General features: G+C 41.5%; 1 protein-coding gene across 1 annotated transcript in view; it reads right to left on the minus strand.

Annotated features, from left to right (window-relative positions):
- ascc3 (activating signal cointegrator 1 complex subunit 3) overlaps positions 1-21,603 on the minus strand; it is a gene marked incomplete in the record, with an annotated part of 191,770 nt that overhangs the window by 9,178 nt on the left and 160,989 nt on the right. The window contains 8 exon segments of the mRNA XM_034196559.1: positions 492-642; positions 3,472-3,623; positions 8,293-8,517; positions 11,820-11,954; positions 12,038-12,152; positions 18,368-18,493; positions 20,393-20,525; positions 20,863-20,983. Of these exon segments, the coding sequence (XP_034052450.1) occupies positions 492-642; positions 3,472-3,623; positions 8,293-8,517; positions 11,820-11,954; positions 12,038-12,152; positions 18,368-18,493; positions 20,393-20,525; positions 20,863-20,983 (1,158 nt within the window).

Below are 21,603 nucleotides of genomic sequence, written 5' to 3' on the forward strand. Positions count from 1 at the left end.
GATTCACCCGGCAAAAGCCATTTATGTGAGGATTACTCTCCCTGGGCAAGTCGGCCCGGAACACTGCTGCACATCTAATTATTTAATTAGAGAGGCCGCCACACTGTGGGGGGCTGGGGGCAGAGGGGGGGTAAAGGTGGGGAAGGAGGAAAGCGGGGACACTGATTGGGTGAAGCTGCAGGGCCTGCCATGGTGCCCGGACACTCTCATTACTGCAGCAATTAGCACTTAAGTTGGAGCTGTACGCCCTATCAGAGCAGAGTGATGGGGATCCTGGAGGATTCTGCACAGCGGCAGGACTGCTCATGGCTCGTCACCGATAATGGTGTGTGTGTGAGAGTGTGTGTGTGATCTGCATGCACTAAGTATAGCAATTCATTCTGAAGAAATGTTTTTGCTAAATATTTCCCCTGTTATTTCTGTCCACAAAGTACATATTTCAGCAATATAATGACATATTTCCATCGGTGTGATGATATTTGTAATCTCACCTGGGCGATCTGACTGGATTGAAGCTCTTGGCCAACAATGGCAGCGAAAACACTTTCCTTCCCGTTGCAGGCAGCGATCAGCTCAGGAAGTCCTTCGATCTGCCCACTGGGCCCCCCCCCACTGCTCCTTCCCTTCTTGTTTGCCCATTTGCTGTGAGTAAGAAAGGGAGAGGAGATTTGTTGTACATGAAGCAGACTCATAACAGACCCTATCCCATGATTCACGCTGCCTCAGGAAAGGGACTGCAGGTCTTACTTTCTCATCTCTCTCATTGTTATTGTTTGCACAACATTATTTAACACGGTAGGGTGCAGGCCTGGACATCCTTATAGTGTGTGCATGGAAAAACGTACACTGTGGGCTTTACAAATATATGTATAAATGTGTGTGTGTGTGTGTTTTTTTACCTGTGTAGGAGGTTTTAATAATGTAAATGCTGGTGTTTGATCAGTTTCATACCTGGGCGTGTGGATGGTCATATTATATAATATACATATTACATGCTTATTTTCAGGTTCATATCAGTATGTAGTCCCTCTACTGTGACTTGTCGTCTCCATGCTTTAATGTTCAAAAAGCTCTTGATTTTTCTCATACTGTCTTTGCTGCAGCACCTCTTTTCACCCTCTGTCTGAAACCAGAGCCCAGTCTGCTCTGATTGGTTAGCTGGCCGGCTCTGTTGTGATTGGCCACCACTTATGGCGCTTTTCCACTGCAGGACCTAGCTCGGCTTAGTACGGTATAGTTAGGCCTTGGTAGGCCAGGCTCACTTTATGCTGCGTTTCCATTACAGTTTAGTAGCTGGGGCAGTAACTATAGTAACGCAGTGTGGGCGGAGCGGCGCTGCGTAAAACTGCCGTGACGTCATCTTCAATGCGAACCACAAAACCAAAACATCAGCCGTTAGCACTCAGAGCTCACAGCTCCTCATATCTGTTCAGAAACTAGACAAAGGTTAAACAAGTACAAACCACAGACTGTCTGTGTCATGGCGAATACAGTCGCTGCTTTATTCATGTCTGTATAGGCCGTTGTTGTGAGTGTGGACGGTCGGAGCATATACTGCGTTAGCTTAGCCGATCTCCATTCAGAAAACACGCATTTTAAAAGGTTTTTCGCCTGCGGTCTGTCTGCAGACTTGTCAAAGCATTAATTCATGGTTTTTACTTACCGGTATCAGTATGTTGTTACTTCGGCATCATTTTGAAACATGTATTACAATTAAATCACGGTCAAATATGTTCATTTTGTTGTAGTTGTAGCCCCCTTGCCAGCGATTCTCTCTGACCATTCAGCAGTCGAGAGTGTTTACGTCACTAGTTTAGCATATTCAGCCCGGTTGTTGGCCCGGTAAGAACCTCAATTTTGGAGGGCCAGAAAAAAGGTGAAAAAGTAGCCCTGATCCAGAACTACCCCTAGTGGAAAAGCAAAAAGAGTGCTATGTGCTGCAGTGGAAAAGCGCCATTAGAGATCTGTCAGAAATGTCCCTCCCCTTAGCATACAATGTGTTGGAGCGCCAGCCAATAGAAGTGCAAGTGTTACATACTGATGTCACTATGTTACAGCAGTAACCAAAGGAGTCTAATGGTGGCGTTTCAGGCAGGGCGATAATGATGCATACATTACAGAGTAATGCTAGTTGTTACAGCAGCCAGACCTTAAAGCTATGAGGCCTTAAACTATATAACTGTAGTCCTTAAAGAGCCTGTGACAGCCTCCCAACAACTGTTGTGCAATGAAATATTGGGCTACAAGTAATCTCGAACCGTCAGTTTAAAAAAGAAGGTGCGATACCGTTCCGATAAATATCAATAATTTCGAACATCGCGGGGAAATTCCTTCGACTCATTTTGAAGTTTTGGGGGAAGCCGGAAGTGACGTCAATGCGGGAACGCTTCACTGTGCGGCGAGAGAGCCAAACACGGACAAAGTGTGTTGTCATGCGTAGAAATGGTGAATTACTGAGTTTAGGCACGTTAATAACGTTTTAATGAAGTTGACTACAGTATATTCATATTTGTCAGTGCTTTCATGTCAATTCGGCGAACATAAACATAAATGATCGTGGTGAAGATGAGGATTAAATTAGGATTAAAAATCGGTAGTGAGAGCTGCTGAATTTCCTCCCGTCGGATGTGATATAAAAACAAATCGATTATTTTTGTAGTTGTAAACTCAAGTGGATTAAACTACATTTATTAGTGCTTTATGATACATTAAATGATCGTGAGGATGATGATTACAAATCATTTGTTTGAGCCGGTCTGCATTTCCTGATGACAGTTTACGTGGGCTGGGCTGGGTGCAGTGGCGGACTGGCCATCGGGACGAATCCCGATGGGCCGGTACCGAAGTGGGCCGGTCGGATAAGTCACTAGCACAATCCCTTTTGGTCCCATTCCACCACTGGCTATATGACCGTATTATCGCCCATATTGACCTGATATTGACGCACCTAATTCCTACATTTCTAACAGATAAAACATAAACCGATCCTTCAGCCTCATGAGCTCTCAGACACGTTCAAAATTAAACTGTCATCGCTGTCATCGCTTGCTGCTGTGTGCGCCATCGTGCGTTTACATGCAGATGCTGGGATCCTGAACGGTGCAGCTGGAGCTCTTGGCCCACAATTACGTCACACATAATTTGGCGGGACTTGAAGAATCCCAGAAATGATCCAGAATATGGTCAACATTGAAGGGCAGATTAATGGTTATTAAAGTACAAATATCCAAAATCAGTTCAGTAACGGTTTTCAAGGGGACAATATTTACTCAAATTGATGGGTTTGGATGATGGGGGAAACTCGTGTCACAGGCTCTTTAAGATGACATGTGAAGAAGCCGTTTCGGAATGAAAGATGTTATGTTGTTCACTGATGCTAATCACAGCTGGAGAACACTGACGCAGATTAGCCATGTAGCAGCTATCTACAAATCCTTGTGCAGCATTCAAGCTGCTCCTGATGTTGTGTACCTGAACAGATAGAGGTGCTGCTGTTCCACATGAGGCAGGGTCAGCAGGGGGGAGTCGTGCAGCCAGCGGCCCTGCACCACCATCTGCACCAGGTTACAGATACTGAGAGCAGCCACCAGCCAGCCTTCGTTAGCAGCTACATCCAGCATAGCCTGAGCACAGGAAACAGGAAGTATGACGTTAAAGAAAATCCTAAATGTAGTTGAAAAAAAATCGAAATAATCACTTGCCTTGTGATTTAATAATCCAAATGCATATATCAATATTTCCCTAGAAAAGCCTCAGAATCAAGATATTTGAAATAAAAAACATTACAGTGGCACATGACACAAGCATTGAAAATACATATTTGAAAGTAGCATAACACAGTGGACTTTAGCAGGGGACTCACTATCAGCCACATTGTAATAATACAAAAGCATTTTGAAAACTGACTGTTATTCAGTGTTATTTAACACGCAGCAATTTACAGTAACAAAGGTACATCAATCAATTAACATAACAATTACATATGATTATATGCCTTGATTGTTTTGTTTATTATACTTTTGATAACTAACAAAATAAAATTGAATAATTTGACAGCCTAAGTTCCCTGCAGGGTTTATACTGAGCCCCCCCCTCCACCTTTAGGCCTGTTGTTGCGTAAAGCTTGGGGTTAGGTCGGATTTTTTTCCCGATGTAATTCATCAATACATTTAGCTCTTTCTCTCTCCACCTGTCACAATCATCTGAGTCCATGTGTGTCATGTGTTGCAATTAGACACGCAAAGCCCAAGAGACAGAGTGTAGCTAATGCAGGGTTAGCTGACAGTCACGGACCAAATAAAGCCTTTCGGAAGGATTAATTCACATTTTTCACATACTTTAAGTTATATAAATATATGTATAAAACTAATCAACCATAAAGAAAGTGGAGAGCAGTATCATTGTATTAAATGTTAGCAGCAGGACACCAGAGAAGTAACCACATCCATGATCCATGCAATATCACTGCCAGATACACAGCATGGAAAATCACAAGCACATGTACATATGCACACGCACAAACAGCCATCCTGAGCTGTGGACAATGGCTTGCAGACGTTAAGACATGGGCCTAACTTCAAACAGTACATACCAAGAACCTAGATAAACAGCAGCCAGCGCATCACACTTCTAACACAAAATAACCTGGATGGAGCATTGTAATGGATAATGTTTGTTATCAAGGTTACTCACTCATATACCAACCACTAAGTGCTCTGTTGTGGAACACGTCCAGTCACAGTCACAACAGAACCCTTGTGGATGCTAGACAAAGATTCTGGGTTTTAGATGTAACCTCGGAGCATTTTGTTATTTATGAGATGGATCAGCAAGTTCAGCTACAAATCACCTACTAATGTTTAACATTCCCCTTTTTAATCTGCTTCATCTACAGCACAGCACCGCTTCCCAACATGTGCTGTTTCATGTGGAATGCATTATTCAAATGTATTAGTAATGTATTGTTCTTAACACTTTTTACGTCATGTTGATAAATGCTGCTGTTAATGGTTCTGAACTTGTTTTAATATTCTACTTTAACCCTTTAGTTTTAGATATACAATGGAACTTTTATGAACTAAAAGTAATGCTTTTCGTCAAAGGTGTCATCAGGTTAGACCGCGTATATACGATTCCTGCTTTTATCAGCAACTGGGAAGTTATTCTTGCAAATTATCCTATTTCAGTGATTTCAATTCTTGAACACATTCCATCACTAGCATTAGCATTAGCACCCAAGAGTCACTTTTTTTTACCAACTTGCTGGTTTTAAGTCAGAATCCTGAAACCAGAATGTTTTGTACATAGCAGCATCAGGAATCATGCAGCATTGGATGTTAGAATACAAAGTCACTGGTATTGATGCAAATAAAAAACAAAAACAATATCATACATATTGTCACTTGCAGTTATGCCTGAATGCCCTAACACAGCAGTTTCTCCAGCCTGTTGAGTCAGCCAGTCTTTTGCAAGGCCACAGCTCAGTTTTCTACATAGTGAACCACCAGATCCTCCTCACCATCCTCCAAGGACAATCGGTTTCTAAATCTGCACTCTCCATGTCAACCTCCAATGTCAGGTACTGCACTTACTGGAGGAGATTCTGAGTCTCATCCTTGTAGCAGAGATGTTCACAAGTCTTTTTTTGCAAGTCCAAGTCAAGTCTCAAGTCTTTGGTCACGAGTCCAAGTCAAGTCTCAAGTCTTTGTGGGGTGAGACTTGATCAAGTCTCAAGTCTTTGGTCACGAGTCCAAGTCAAGTCTCAAGTCTTTGGTCACGAGTCCAAGTCAAGTCTCAAGTCTTTGTGGGGTGAGACTTGATCAAGTCTCAAGTCTTTGGTCACGAGTCCAAGTCAAGTCTCAAGTCTCTAAAAAATAAAAGTCTCATGTCTCTTCTGGTTGTAATAAGCCTTCTATTGTCTGCTGCTATCCAGTCTGTTAAGAATACTGCACAGCTATATCTAAGAAATTCAAAGCATTTACTGTATTATTATCACTCCTATATCTATTAGCATACAGTATCAGTACTGATTAGTTGTTTGTTATATGATCACTTTAAACAGGCTATTGCAATGCAATATGAGGACAAACATCACACTTTAGCTAAATGCAAACAACTTCTAAGCAAAACACTTCAGAATCAGAAATCAGTATCACAAATACTTTATTAATCCCCCGCAGGGAAACTGTGTTAAAAGTACTTAAAAGTAAACATTTGTTCTGTGCCATTTGCAACTAAAAAACTATTGCTGCAATATTATCTGAAATATACTGAACTGGTGATATTAAAACATGACCTGTTCCAAAAGAGATATCTACCATTAACACCATTTACCAGCCAGATGCTGGTAAATCATGCAAGTGGCTGGTAGGCCTACTGTATGTTGCACGCACCAGCCAAAAATAACAATGGCAATCTATTGAGTGGCTGGTAACATTTCAACATTCACTAGGCTAGCCATTTGGCCAGTGGACAAAAATGTTAAAATGTGACCTCTGCAACCGTATTGTTTAATTACACTGGGTCTCTAATGACATCTTTTAAGTCTACTATAAATAAACATATTCCTCTATCCTCTCACTCAAACCCAGTGTAATGGTAACCTGATAAACCTGTAACATTAACGTTACGTGGTCAACAATAAACCTGTAACCTGCCTATAAACCGACAGATGTATTTATGTATGTAACTATGTATTTTTCTACGTTTAACGTTAGCCAGTAGATGGTGGCAGCGGAACGTAATGATTAACGTTCCCGACCTTTTTTATGTCATGTCAAGAGTTGGATGTCAACGCCACTCAACGCAAACAAGTGTGACAAGCAAACATTCACTCATCTTTTCAAATATTCAGTTACAAAGCTAGTAGCAAGCTAAGTTAACATGACATAGCTGATGCTGAGCTAAACATGTTTGCTAACCATCCATATGCGTTAATGTGACTGACCTCTCCGGGTGAGTTTTCAAGTGCCTGATGAAATTTGACGTTGTTGCACCAGCATCCTTGATTTTAATATTGCAGACTTTGCAGTGTGCGCTCCTTTTGTTGGTGCCGCCGGCGTTTTGTTCGAAGTTTTTATAGTTGAACCTAATTACAAGCGGTACAGCTGCAGGTGTGCCGCTGGTCGCCATGGTGTGACCATGATGTTAATGTTAATGTTAAAGGTGGGGTAGGTAAGTTTGAGAAACCGGCTCGAGATACACTTTTTGTTATATTCCATGGAATGCTCTTAACATCCCGATAGCCGGCCCGGCTAAAGTAACTGGATGGCCTACCTGCCTGTCAGCCTCCATCGGGGCACAAATGTATCTCGTGCCCTCATTGGTCATGTGCGCGTTCGTGTGTGTTGGAGGAGGGGCTCTGTGAGGAAGTGGCAGATTTTCTCCGGTTGTGTATTTTCAAATTCTAGCGATCTCGAGCCGGTTTCTCAAACTTACCGACCCCACCTTTAATACGCCAAAAATAGAAAACACAATGATTGTTCACGAGTCCAAGTCGAGTCCGAAGTCTTTTGAGCAGGAGTCCAAGTCAAGTCTGAAGTCTCTGTGTGTGCGACTTAAGTGCGACTCGAGTCCGAGTCACAGACTCGAGTCCCCATCTCTGCCTTGTAGCCTTACTAATGGAGTCCCTCAGGGATCTGTTCTTGGTCCCCTCCTCTTTTCTCTTTACCGCAAGTCATTTTACTCTATTATTCACTAAATGTCTGCATGTGCCTTCCGAACTCTAATATTTATTCAGAATAAAGCAGCCCTGCTGGTTGTCAACCTACCCTAGTTCTCACACAAGTCCCTCTGCACCATTCACTGGCTCCCAATGGCTGCTCCAATCCTATTAGAGACACTGGGACTTGCCTACCATACTATTGTTTAGATCTATCCTACATCCAGGACATGGCCAAACAGTACACTATATCCTGTCCACTACTCTTTGCATCGGCAAGGGGATTACTAATCCTTCAATACGCAGAGACAAACTACCGCTCTATAACGTTTGCTGTAGTTGCTTATTGTAGTCCACAATGGTGGAACACAATCCTAACTCTACACATCTTAAGACTGAAAATAAAATTGCTCTAACTCCCCCTTTGCACATACAAATAAAATATCATTCTCTATTTATTCCCGTTTTTAAATGTTGCACTTAAAACGGTTCAGCATATTTGATGTTTGATATTTGAGATGCATTTTTTTGTTTTATCCTCACGGTTTTATTCTACCTTGTTTTGGATAAAAATGTCAGCTAGATGCATGTAACGTTATCAAGTGAGTCATTTGTTGCCAAAAGAGTCCTACCTGACAGACTCGCATGGTGTTGTCCAGCACCGTCTTGGTGTCGGTGTTGTAGTCGCTGCATGGCAGCTGGGCATGGCTGAAGTGGGCTTGCAGCAGCAAGTGGGTCTTGGTGTGGGCGCTGTCGTAGGAATGTGGGTTGACCTTCAGGGGGAGCTGCTGAGCCAGCTGGCTGTTCAGCTGGTCCTCGTTGTGTCTGACGGGCAGCTCCGAAAACTCTTCTGCATCCTGTGAGACAGAGATCAAGAGTGAAACAGGAATTCTAAGGCATGTTGTGTTCAGGTATTTTTAATCCAAGCATCTACACTTCAACAGCTGCTTTTACCTCCCTGCTCTTCTGGTTTTTTAAACTGACTGTTCCACTACCCCACAAATACCATTAATCATTACCAAATTCTATTGTTATACCTTTTAAGATGTAAACAATGTCTCAAACTATTGTTTACTGAATAACTGCAGTGAATATACAAAGAATAGACCCTGAAAATGTTTTCCAAAATGAACATGGTGGTCGATTTGTGGGTGTGTACTATCTCCCTGTACCTTCATCTCTATGGCGGACATTTTTGACTGGGAACACCATAAGTGTTACAAAGTTCACTAAACCACTGATCAGCAGTTTTATATGTTTAATGCACACTGTGGAGGATATCATAAGGCGTTGAGTCAATCAAATGTAAAACAGAATATCTATGATTGATGAAAGTATCAAATCGGTTAGATTTCACCCGAACACGACAAGAGGGTTCAACTAACTGATGATGAAACATCCAGTTCACTTGTTCTGCTTCAAGAGCTGGCACAATATTTAGATTTCTTCAAATTCTTTGATGTAAATGTCTGGAAACGCTGCACATTGATGACAGAGACACAATGAAACCCTGATGGTCACTGCATAAGTCAATTGACGCCAATAGTCCATCAACTTCCTCTTTGTACTAAGAGCGTGTTGCACCCTGTTTGTGCTTCCCATACAGAGAGATGCAAAGACACGCGTGGCTCCTCTCTTCTAATTCACTTCAGTTGAACTTCGCCTAATGTAGTCCCACCAACTGGCTTTGCTGGAGGCGTTTGTCATAGCCTCCCCCAGCAGGGACTGTCAGGACTCCATCCATCACTGACTCAAACCAGTGTTTCAAAAGCTAGGACCTGAAAAAAGACCTGCGCAGTGTGGGGGCTGGGACGAGGAATTGGAATAGGAATAATGTTAGAATAATTGATCTCTCAGTGTTGTTTTGCCTGGTATGGATGTTCTGGAGAGACTATAGATCTTCAAGCGGGCTTCATAAGCAGCAAACACCCCACACCCTATGATAGTAGCTTTCACAGAGACAGAGGAGGGAGATAGTGATGAGGAGGAGGAGCTTTAAATAACTATTTAGAGAGAAAACAGTAAGGTGGACGCACAAAAACCTAAATACAAATTCCCCAAAACTTAAATAGACACATATATTACACACTAACGTTGTTTCCTGTCATTGACTCCTTAGACAGTGTGTCCCCTAATTTCTCAGAAATGCTACAGTTGTATAACTATACTGGTTTGCTCATTGCATAAATCTTTATAAAGCAAAATGCAAAAGCAGTTTGAAGACGTCTCTTTGGAAGGATGGACGGACACAGAGATGTATAGTTAGATTGTTGCAGCTATGTTTAAATGACTTGCATTCAAATGTTAAGGTTTGGAAATGTATTTCAATGTAGAATATTATCTTCATAGTTAAACTCAAGTGAATAATTGCAACTGAAAAAAGCGTTTATCTGGTTGATCCAAACCACTTCATTTGGAGGTAAAGTATTGATAATGTCTGTAATAATACCTCAACGCAAAGTCTTAAACGAAGAATGAGAGGTCAAAGTTAAAGGAGTAAGGGGTCTTCATGGCAGTAATATGGCTGATAATGGCCTACTCCACCTTTAGTGTGCCTTGTCTTCTTGTAAACAGATAGATTGGATTCACTGTGAGACAAGTTGAATTGTATGAATCAGAGGAGCAGGAAAGAAAATAAAACTATGACTGAGTAGCAGAGGGCTCAGAGAGGGGGGGAGGTTGTGGGGTGTTGCTCATTAGTGGCCACACTGCAGCAATTAGAGGGAGCTGGAGGAGCATGCCGCTGCTAACACAGGGGGAGTGTGGAGGGAGGGAGGGGGTGGTGTCTATTCTATTGCACCTTGTTGGGGTGGGGGGGGCAGCCAGGTATGCATACGTTGGTGTATTTCCAACTACATGTGTGCAGAGGGGAGTGACGTTTCTCAGAGTAGCCTCCCCTCTATATGTTGGCATCAGTATTGAAGTCAACTCAGCCCTGAAGACATTCAATGGACCCACAGCTTCATGGTAAACACACACAACAAGAATACAAGCTTATTTACATCGAAGACACAAGCAATATAAAGATCTTTTTAAAAGTCTGCTTTCTGTGGCTTCTGTTTACAGGAAGATAGGGCACACTAAAGTCTTTATATTTCTACTACAGGACATATAAATTGCATAACTATTATTATTTAAATGTCGTCTATGACAATCAGCAATGAATGTATCCTACTAAGAACTATAATGTGAGACTGATATATCTCTTGTCCTCTGTGCCATACAGTTCACTTATCACAAGCACACGTTATCCAAAAGCTCAAACCGGGATTATGCTAGATTTTCTGCTGCATGGTACATTATTTAAATATTTTTATTTTAATTTGATTGGATATTCTAAAAAATATCCTTCTCCCTCAGAAGTACTCCCACGGTAGTACTAAGTGTCAGTATCTTGAAACAAGACAAATATCACTGCATGTTTACCAACAATTATGGTTTGGTTTAACTTGTTGCTATGACATTTTTTAAATACTAGCCTTAAAATAATTGATCAAGTGAAGAAATGCACTATAAGTAATACAGACGGATATTCAAAGCAATTAGAAGCCATGAAAAAAAAGTAAGTCATCACCCCACTCAGAGAAAGATGTGAAACCACCATTGTCTTGTGTGACCCCCCCAATCACAAGGAAGAGTGTGGATGACCTCACAGCCGGCTGGCTGAGGTCATTCAGTAAAGGCAGAGGACAAAGTATCACACCCACCCACCCACCAGCAGGAGGAGAGCTAATGAAGCTCAGGCAAAGGTGCTAATTTGATAGGAGGGAGTAAAGTGTGTGTGTGTGTGTGTGTGTGTTTGTTTCCCTAAGGTATCTTGTATTCGCAAATGGCAAAAAATAAAAATAATATTAGAGGACCGATCAGAGATTCTCAGTAGAGTTCTAAGGAGTTACAAATGTATTCCTGTTCCCCATGTAACTCCCTCTGGAGGGAACAGGGATTTGAGCCTTTGCAGACCATTTGACATAAACCTATATGACACGATACAGGAAAGGGAAAACCCTTAAAAGCATAATAGGGCCCCTTTAAACCTAGACTTCAGATCAATACACAAATGTGCTAACATACACAATTTTCTGTTGTAGATCTACATGAATCCCATAGGAGTGTAAGAAGGTGAGTGGTGACAGGAGGAGTGTGAGAGTGAGGGACTCACGGTGAGGACGGAGAGCAGCTCGTGGAGGGGCAGCTCGGCTCTCAGCCGCTCTTTGAAGGTGCGGATGGTCTGGTGCTTCAGGTAGTAGTAGGACGAGATGCGACCATAGGTCAGTGGCTCAATGGTCTGATCATCCTGGAGCATTAATGGGATCAACAATATGAAAAATCAAAAAGTGAATCCTGTGTATATACAATATACGAACAACAAAATAATACAAACCTCTTTATCTCTAAGCAGTAAGAGCACTCCAGGTCCCGCAGGCTCTTCTCCACCAGGTTGGACAGAAACTTGTTAATGGACTCGTGGCTGACGTCTTCTAGGTTGTAATAACTAAACAACACAGAAAATAGGGTCTTTGCAAAAACATGAATGGACCCTGACAGTATGAGAAATACACAAGAAAGCCTGTTTGCCATTCTGAGTATGGTCTCAGCCAAACTGAGATTGTTTTACATGCTTCTTAGTTGCTTTTATCCCCCAAATTTCCTTTAGATAGGGTTGGCTTAAGAAGAATGAAATACTGTTTTGACATATTCAAGATGTGCAGAGTTCAAGTACAGCTGTAGGTTGAACTCCACTGCTTAAATATAACTGTGCTGACGGTGTTCACATGCACATCACACAGTATCCTGGCTAACAGTTTGCATTTAACACCACACAGTGTTTTAGAAACCTGGAGGAGTGCTTAAGAGGGAGTCACATCACCAATGAACAGCCAAAATGTCGACAATTGCAAAACGTAGGGGAGTGGATGATAGTGGATAGATAAAGGGATTTTAAATGATCCAACGATACTCACCAATATGTTGTCGTGATTTAATATTAATTGGGAATGATGTGATATCATAGCATGAGGCGACATGAGGAAAAGCTGGGTCGTAACACTCACGTATCATAGGAGAGAAGTGAAGGAAAAAGGATGGAATTCCCGTAGGGAAGGACCCAGAGCCACAAGACCCAGTGTGTAAGTTAATCTCATTTTACCACTATCGGGTCTGCCCCCATGTCCTAACAAGCCTCCTATCGTTTTCTTATACGTGTTTTTGGTTAGATGACCAACAATAAGGACTGTGGTTAACACAAGCTTGAAGAGGATTTACACATGTTGTTCTACTGCAGGTCCGCTGCAGCTCTTACTACTTTTAAATCCAGACTGAAGACTTTTCTTTTGCCGCTGGCTTTTAATTGATATATTCATATCTTAAACTGCACTGTAACTTTTATTATCTTTGCTTTTAAATGAGTGTTTTTAAATGTCATTTTATAATATGTTTCTTAATGCTCTTAATGTCTTTCATTTTTGTAAAGCACTTTGAATTGCCTTGTGTTGAAAGGTGCTATATAAATAAACTTGCCTGGCCTATGTTAACAGTGACTAAACAAGACTGCTAGATGTCAACAAGTCAAACATTAGCCACCTTTAGCTTAGCGGTTGTGACGCGCAGAGCCTTGTGACCGTGCTGTAGTTCCTTTATAGCCTAACGTTAAAAATCATAAAGTGGTGTTAATATGTGGAGATTATCCTGCTGAACAAAACGTGTAGGTATCTAACACACACTGTAAATGTGTGTTTGAAGTTATCTTTTGCAATAATCAGAAATCCAATGTAACAATTGCATTATTTTTTGTCGAGGGAGCCCTTGTGATGCTAACTTCTAGGTCGGCATACAGAAATACGTCATCACTGCACCACACTTCCGCTGTGTTGAACTGACCATAACCGCACACCTGCTCCACAATAGAGGCAGGGATTGCAGACAGTTATCAAATCTACAATATGTGTTACAAATATGTCTCCTTAAAAACAGTGTCTCAATCTCGAGTAAGGCTGCTCCAGAGCCACTATTTCAAGCATACTACGTCATCGAGTGCCGCCGAAGGACTGTTCCAATGTCCAGCATACTTGGAATTCTATCTCTGAGCCCGGCCGTACTTCGTTTGGAGAAATTTCGAGGGTTGCATATGTGTAGGCCTGTTCCACTCTTCGTTTTCCGAATGCCAGGAAGTATTCTTTGCCTCGCTTCTGAAGCAAGTGACTCGGAAGGAAGACATGGGCTACCAAGCAAGCGTCCTCTACATTGAGAAACACCCAGTGACTGGGTTAGTTAGCAAGGTAGTTAGCCTGGAAAGCAATTGTGACTTATATTAGCATATTCCCGCCCTAACAAGAACACCAATGATAAACACCTGTAGCATTAATCCTAGCCCTTCTGGTTTTGACTATATCATCAAGAATTTCACATTTCTGTATTTCACAGGTATAATGAATACAATGCACTGTCTCAGTTTTCCGCCGACTTTAACCAGGAGTTTGAACATTCTGTAGGACAGCAGGTGTCTCTATTTAAGTTATTTAAAAAGGAGTCAGTACAACAAGAAATATTATAAAAAGTATTAAAAAATGATTCAAACACTGGCATTCTCCACTACTTGAACAATACAACAGAACTGTTCGTCCTCAACTGCTGAAGTAACTCAGTCAGTAAAGAAATGTCAGACATTCTGATGCTAAGTAGTCAAATACATAATTGTAATACTGATGATTGGACCTTATTAGGGCCCAATGGAAACTTAGATAACATGGTAATTAAAATGTCACACTGTAGCTGGTATATAATCTGTACATGCTGCAGTGCTGTGCAGGAAAGCCCCAGCTGAGAGAGAAAAGGCAGCCCTTGGCAGCAAATGGTTCCCAGGTTAGGCCGTTATTACCTGAAATAAGACAACCAGCAGCAAAATGGGTTCCATGCTCAGCACTGCCAACTAACAGTTCCCACATGAGGCTCAGCAGAAAATGTCATCAAGACATTCTCCATTAGCTCATAATGCCAATAAGTATGCATGATGTGTAACCAATTCAATAAAAGGAAACCAAAGTTCCAATAACGGTGGTAGGAATAAATCCTTAAGGTAAGTTTGCAGGTGTGAAAAATCCCTGTGTGCATTTGTTAATTTGAATATAGAAAATGTTTGAGTTAGAGATCTGTTGACAGAATGTTACTGGTGTTTCCTTTGTTGTTTGAGTGCCAGCTGGTTGCTCTCCAGTGTCAGTCAATGAGAATAACAAGTGGACCTTTGTCATTTGTTTGTGGTTCTTGTAATATAGAGCATTGGTATGAGACTAGTGAAGATGAAACACACAGGCTGCTGGATTTACAGAAATGTGTGATATGTATGCAGCTGATCAAATACAAATGCTTTATGAGATTTTACATTTTTCTTGAATGCACTGTTAAATATTTTTAGAATCTCAGAAAAGTAATAACAACCTATGGTAACGTTTTGTATTACTCCAGAATAATCATTACCTTTAATGAACAACCATAACTACATTAATTTCTTCTCTAATATACATTATATAAACCAATGCAATGGTTTATATCGTGCAGTGTGCTGCTGTCATTTCCATCTATCCACCACTGACCGGGGTAATGGTAGCAGCAGGATCATCCATGTCATCCAATTCCCTCCAGAGGGCTGCCCCAACCACCTCCATGGCGTCATTTCAATGTGAGCGACAGCAGCGCTCTATGCCAAGCTCCCTTATAATGCCTGAGGCCTGCACCCAATGTCCAAATGGTAAATGGACTGCATGTATCTAGTGCTAGCAACTATAGGTGAGGATTGTATTGGAGAGTAACCAATACACTGAGGGCCTTTTTCTTTTCTGCAACCTACCCTCACTTGTGAACAAAACTCCAAGATATATAAACCATTAGTCATACTCCTTCTGTAAGTCCACTAAGAAATGCTACTCCAATGAACCCACGGTTTCCTGACTAAAAGTGTGGAGCAGCTTCAAGGAAAGAGCTGCATGCCATGGAGAGACCTCAGTGCACCGTCAATCTGAGGGCAGTGTTTCTTGTCCAATGATGACAACAGTCCAAACACATTTACAATATTTTCTTGGCATTTAAATGGTAATATAATCAGAATCAAATTATCTATTGTGCTAGCTCCACGGTTACACAAATCGTTTTTGTCCTACATTTTGAATGTATAGGTGTAAAATGTTGGGTAAGCAGTTTGTTTCAGCTCTTCTTCTTTAACCCTCCTATTGTCTTGTGTTCCCCCCCCTACTTGGTGTTCGCGGTCAAATTTGACCGGTCCCTGTTTTAAACTGCTATTATATTAACACAAAAACCATTAATCATCACCAAATTCATGTAACACCCTATTCAAACTGTACATATTGGATCAGATACTGGTATACATGGAAAACTGCAGTAAATATACAAAGAATAGACACTGAACATTGTATTGTGTGTGCCAGGTGTGATCCATGTGGGGGATGGGGCACATAAGAGCGGGAACTGTGTCATTGTTCTGTTTGGTGTGTGCCAGATGTGATTCACATGGGGGGATGGGCACATAAGGGGGGGGGGGAACACATCTAGAGTATGTGTGTGTGTGTGTGTGTTTTATCTGATCCGGATGGTTTACTAATGTCCTTTTCTTTATGGAGGGTCATTTTTGAGCGGAACACCAATGGGTGTTACAAAGTTGACTAAATCATCCAAAATCCAATGAAAGTGGTGATCAGTAATGTGGATATGTTCAAAGGTCTACTGTGAAGGATATCATGAAGCCTTGATGCAATCGAATGTAAAACAAAGAAGTTATGATTGATGAAAGTAGTGAATCGGTCAGATTTGACCCGAAGACAACAGGGGGGTTAAGTGTATATTGCTTCAATTAAATGTATTGTTGTTTTTTTACCCCAGGAATCAGGGATTAACACCTATAGATGTGAACATAGTCTCAACATATTAATCAAAGAACTACACTGAAATGTAGCTTTAAATTGTACATTTAAATTGTAGGAAAAAAATCAAACGAATAGCCAAAGTGACAACCATTACAATACATTGAACAGGTGGAGGGGAAATTCGATTACGGTCATTTCACAGTTGCCAGCATTATGCATGCAAATCTTTCAGAAACCACCTACTTCTTATATTACAATAAAACAAATGATATCTCCATGATCCCCATTCCACATCATTGACTGTGCAGGGGGAGCAGGGAGAGTAATCACAGTATCTGGAGGCAGCAGTGGAGGCGCTGATGGTCAGATTTAAATGTGTGTTTAATGGTTTCTTTCTTTCCCATCGCTCCACATGTTAACACCACACAACCGTTCACCGCGCTGAATGTGTTTATTACTGAACACATTTCACAGATCTTTACTGGTGGCGGGCCTGTTCTGATTAAGTCATGGCCATGAGCATCATCATCACCATTAGGCTCCTGATGGCACAGCGAGTCAGCCTCGGAACATTTACGACACCCATGGGACACTGTCTATGTGTGTGTTGTGGGAACCAAAGGCTGAAAGCAGTAGTGGATGAATTAGCCGTGTCAGATGGAGATAATGGATAATTCAGGGCAAAAATACCTTATATTATTGGAAATGACATAAGCTGAATTTAAGAGTGCCAGAATACAGCTGAGACAAAATATGTTTGACCTACTGGAACCAAATTCAGTTCGGATGTAATAGCCGGCCTGTAGGCCTTACTTTGTGTAAACTACAGGTTAACGATCAATAGCCTTTTATTCAATCAGAATCCAGCTGCAGGCACTGGTGTATAAAGAATAACTGGATACAGCGTTGGAGGCGGGACCCTCGTTCATTCCTATGACAGTTGCCTCAGTGGCGCATGAAACCAAAATGACCTGACTCTCCAGAGCAAAAATTGCCCTGGTCCTCCCAGGGATCCTCTGGCAGTCTTTCACATCCATGCAGACCATAAAGCAGGTTGCATTACATTTGACCCAAGACGCCGCCTCCCTGCCGATACATAACTGCAGCGTCACAGCCGGTCTTGGCTCAAACAAATGTATGGAGAGGGAATATAACTGTGCAGCAAATAGAAAGGGGTAGACTTGTACAAATGTTATACATGTTTGTTATTTCACCTCACAGGGAGAGACAGTTCAGTTAGGAGAGCTAGAGATGTGATATCAAAGGTCCTGGTCCCACCAGGAAGTTGTATTACCAGGTTTGGGGAATAGCAGATTACGTGTTACGAGATGATATAATCATACACAAAAACAGTGACCGTATTCCGTTACAGTTGTAATAAAGAAAGATCTAATCAGATTACTGGTATATCTTTTTTTTAAATGGGGATTACTGACAGGACCCTCCGACCCTATGTATCAGCATAGCACTAGCCAAAAGAATACCAGAAATGCTGTCTGAGGCTTTCCTCCAATCCTACAGCAACACTTGATCCTTTGTCATTGTTTTTCTTCTGTATATTGATCTTAAATCCCAGCCTGATCTGAAGCTGAGTGTCAGACCTGTGTTGGTGCGATCGTACTGCGAGGCCTCGGTCAGGGACTGAATGTAAATGTGGGATGACAGCCGTGCAAATACCAGCAGGCTGGAATGTTCTGGAATGGTGTGTGTCTACACAGCAGATGTTTGACCGAAGAACATGGCACTCCTCTGAGCAGGTTGAGAGAGCAGGTGGAGAATGTGCATGTGTGTTTAGTTTTGAAGAGCATGCTCTGCTGCAGGGAGAAGGTTCCCTCACCTGGGGTTCATCACCAGCCGCCTGAAGAAGTAGGTCCAGGTGATGTAGTCCATGGCGTCCTGTTTGGAGGAGATGGTTCCTGCAGCCACCTCCGCATTCAGATGGTCTGGCAGCACACTGAGGAGGCTGGGGGGGGGTGGGGGGGGGGGGCACAGTCACACACTGATCACTTGCAATCCACAGAGTGAATTATTAACCTGTCAAGATGTAATTTGATCTTTTTTTATACAGAAATACATCTGTATCAGTAATTAGATTCTCTGATGGATTGATGATAAAGAGCTAATTCTTTGCTAACAATTCAGATTCATCTTTAATACATTTTTCAAGCCAAATCCCAAAACAATTCTTACATGTGAATTCTTGCTGCCTTTTTCCTGTCTTAATATTGAAATAGAATATCTTAGGTTTTCGGACTGATGGTTGTATAACACAACATATTTGAAAATGATACAGTATGTTGCACTCTGGGAAACTCTGATTGTTGCAGCCAAGCTCAAAGAATGAAAAGCTGTGAATATGTTTGACTTTAGTCTGGAACTCAATTCAATGTGTGGTCAGCAACTGTTTAATCAATTATTTAAATATCAAATAGCTCCTGAATGAAATACATTTCTTAGGAAATCTTAGGAAAAATGTTGCACAGTTGTTAATGTTTAGACCAGTGGTTCTCAAATGGGGGTACGCGGACCCCTAGGGGTACGTTGGAGTACTGCAGGGGGTACATGAGATTTATTTTATGTTAATGAAAAAAAAAAAAGAAGATAAATATACACATTTTAGGAAAAGTAACGAAGTTTGAGCAGTGTGGGTTTTATATTAAGACTAGAGTTACACATATTTTAAAACACGAAGTGTAATATCAATCAATCAATCAATGTTTATTTATATAGCCCAATATCACAAATGTTACATTTGTCTCAGTGGACTTCACAGTTTGTACAGAGTATCAGTATGACAATACGACACCCTCTGTCCTTAGATCCTCACATCGTACAAGGAAACACTTCCAGAGAAAACCCACAATAATAATAACTGCAGTTAGCCTCCCTGTCAGAATGACAAAGATCCTCAGTGAAGCTCAAGCCCATGTTTCACTACATTGTAAGTACAACTTATTAAAAAGATCAGTTCAATGCAACTAATGTCGTCTTAGTGTTATTGCATGATGTTAAAATTAGTTTGCCATGAATTTAGTGATGGATTGTAAACATTTGAAATGTAGCATTTAAGTGTTTCTCAGTTACAATGTTGTTGTTTTAATAAATCAGACACTGATGGTGCAGCACTGTACTGTACCTCTTTATACAGGCATTTTTCCCCTAACAAATAGTTTTTTTGTATAATGTGTCTCGTATTATTTTTGATTTTTTTATAGTACTCCATACCTAAATACATGTGGATTTAGATACTCCAAAAATCTGACAAATCCTGAACTGTTATATTTCTGTTCCATAATTCAATTGCCAGTGTAAGGTCAATATCAGCCTTTAAGGCAGGGGTGGGGAACCTTTTTCCTCTCAAGGGCCATTTCAATTTTTACAATATCTTCGAGGGCCGTATACAAGTTATTGACCTCTGCTTAAAAATACTAAAATCACAGATTTCAGAAACTGCGGCATGTGTACGGCTCCTTATGGGTACTGCAATTTCTGAAGTGCCAGAGCCGCGTTCTGGTGCTCTCCGTCAGAACTGCACCCCTGTCAGACGAGACATATACCACGTGATGACACGTTAGGCTCGTGTTGTGTTCAAGGACCCTGACCTTGGCCAGGAAAAACAGGCACTCGCTTGTTTAATTTTTTTGCGGTCTAGATTTCTCAAAAAAAATTATTTTTTGCGTGTGTTTATAAATTACCTCGAGGGCCGTACCAAATTGTCTCGCGGGCCGTATACGGCCCGGGGGCCGGAGGTTCCCCACCCCTGCTTTAAGGGATATCTCTCCAATAAGTGCTGTATAAGGTCCTGTCTGAATGCATGCATGACTGAACTGCAACACCACAATCCCAGAGACATTAGTGTTACCTGGACTCCACAGGGAACGGCTCATAGAGGAACTTCTTGTAGAAATCCTTCTTGATGTCATGGACGAGGATCACAGCTTTGCCCTGGTCATCAAACTGAGGCCGACCTGCTCGCCCCATCATCTGCAAAACATCTGCACACAGCACACAACCATCACATGTTCCACTGTTCTTTAAATCAGCTGCAAGAGAAGTAATACCAGTTCTCGTTGTTGTCACTTTTCCAGGGCTTGAAATCCTCCAAGAGGTAGGTTTTTAACATGTGACTCAGTCTGTTTTAAATGTGATTATTTAAATGAATGTATATATAATGGTGAGGTGAGACAATTGTTATGTTGGCAAACAAAAGGAATTATCCCTTTAAGTTCCATGAATGGATACTTCACTACATTGTAATCATTTTGAACATTCTTTATTTAACGGTAGATTACAACAAACTGTAGATCCCAATGAGAGAATGTCTAGCTATACCTGTAATGGGGTAGTCCACGTAGCGCCTGGTTTTTCCATCATAATATTCCGTTCCCTTGACGACCACCAGGTGAGCAGGGAAGTTCACCCCCCAGGCCAGAGTGCTGGTGGCTATCAGAACCTGAGAGAAGGGGAGAAATGATACAAACACAGACACAATAATTACATGAACAATATACAAGAAATTAAACTCATACAGAATGTCTTAAAAAACTAGGGTAAAATAAGTAACATCAAGTTTGAGGAAAACGTTGGAATATGGGTAAAATGGGAATGTATATGCAGTTGCATCTATAATAGCTAAATACTAATCAAATCACTCTGCTCTAGTGTGTAGGTAACAGTCTGCATAAGGCCTCATCATCCCCCCTGTCTAGGATCATGGAAATATTTTATAACATTACACATTTCTTCACGTCAATAGGTATGTGCAGCACTGATGGAGGTGTGTGTACAGCAGTGATGGGGGCATGTGTACAGTGGTGATGGAGGTGTGTGTACAGTAGTGATGGGAGTGTGTGTACAGCAGTGATGGAGGTCTGTGTACAGTAGTGATGGAGGTGTGTGTACAGCAGTGATGGAGGTGTGTGTACAGTAGTGATGGAGGTGTGTGTACAGCAGTGATGGAGGTGTGTGTACAGTAGTGATGGAGGTGTGTGTACAGCAGTGATGGAGGTGTGTGTACAGCAGTGATGGAGGTGTGTGTACAGCAGTGATGGAGGTGTGTGTACAGTAGTGATG

Source organism: Gymnodraco acuticeps, unplaced genomic scaffold, assembly GCF_902827175.1.
Source record: "Gymnodraco acuticeps unplaced genomic scaffold, fGymAcu1.1, whole genome shotgun sequence".
NCBI lineage: Eukaryota > Metazoa > Chordata > Actinopteri > Perciformes > Bathydraconidae > Gymnodraco > Gymnodraco acuticeps.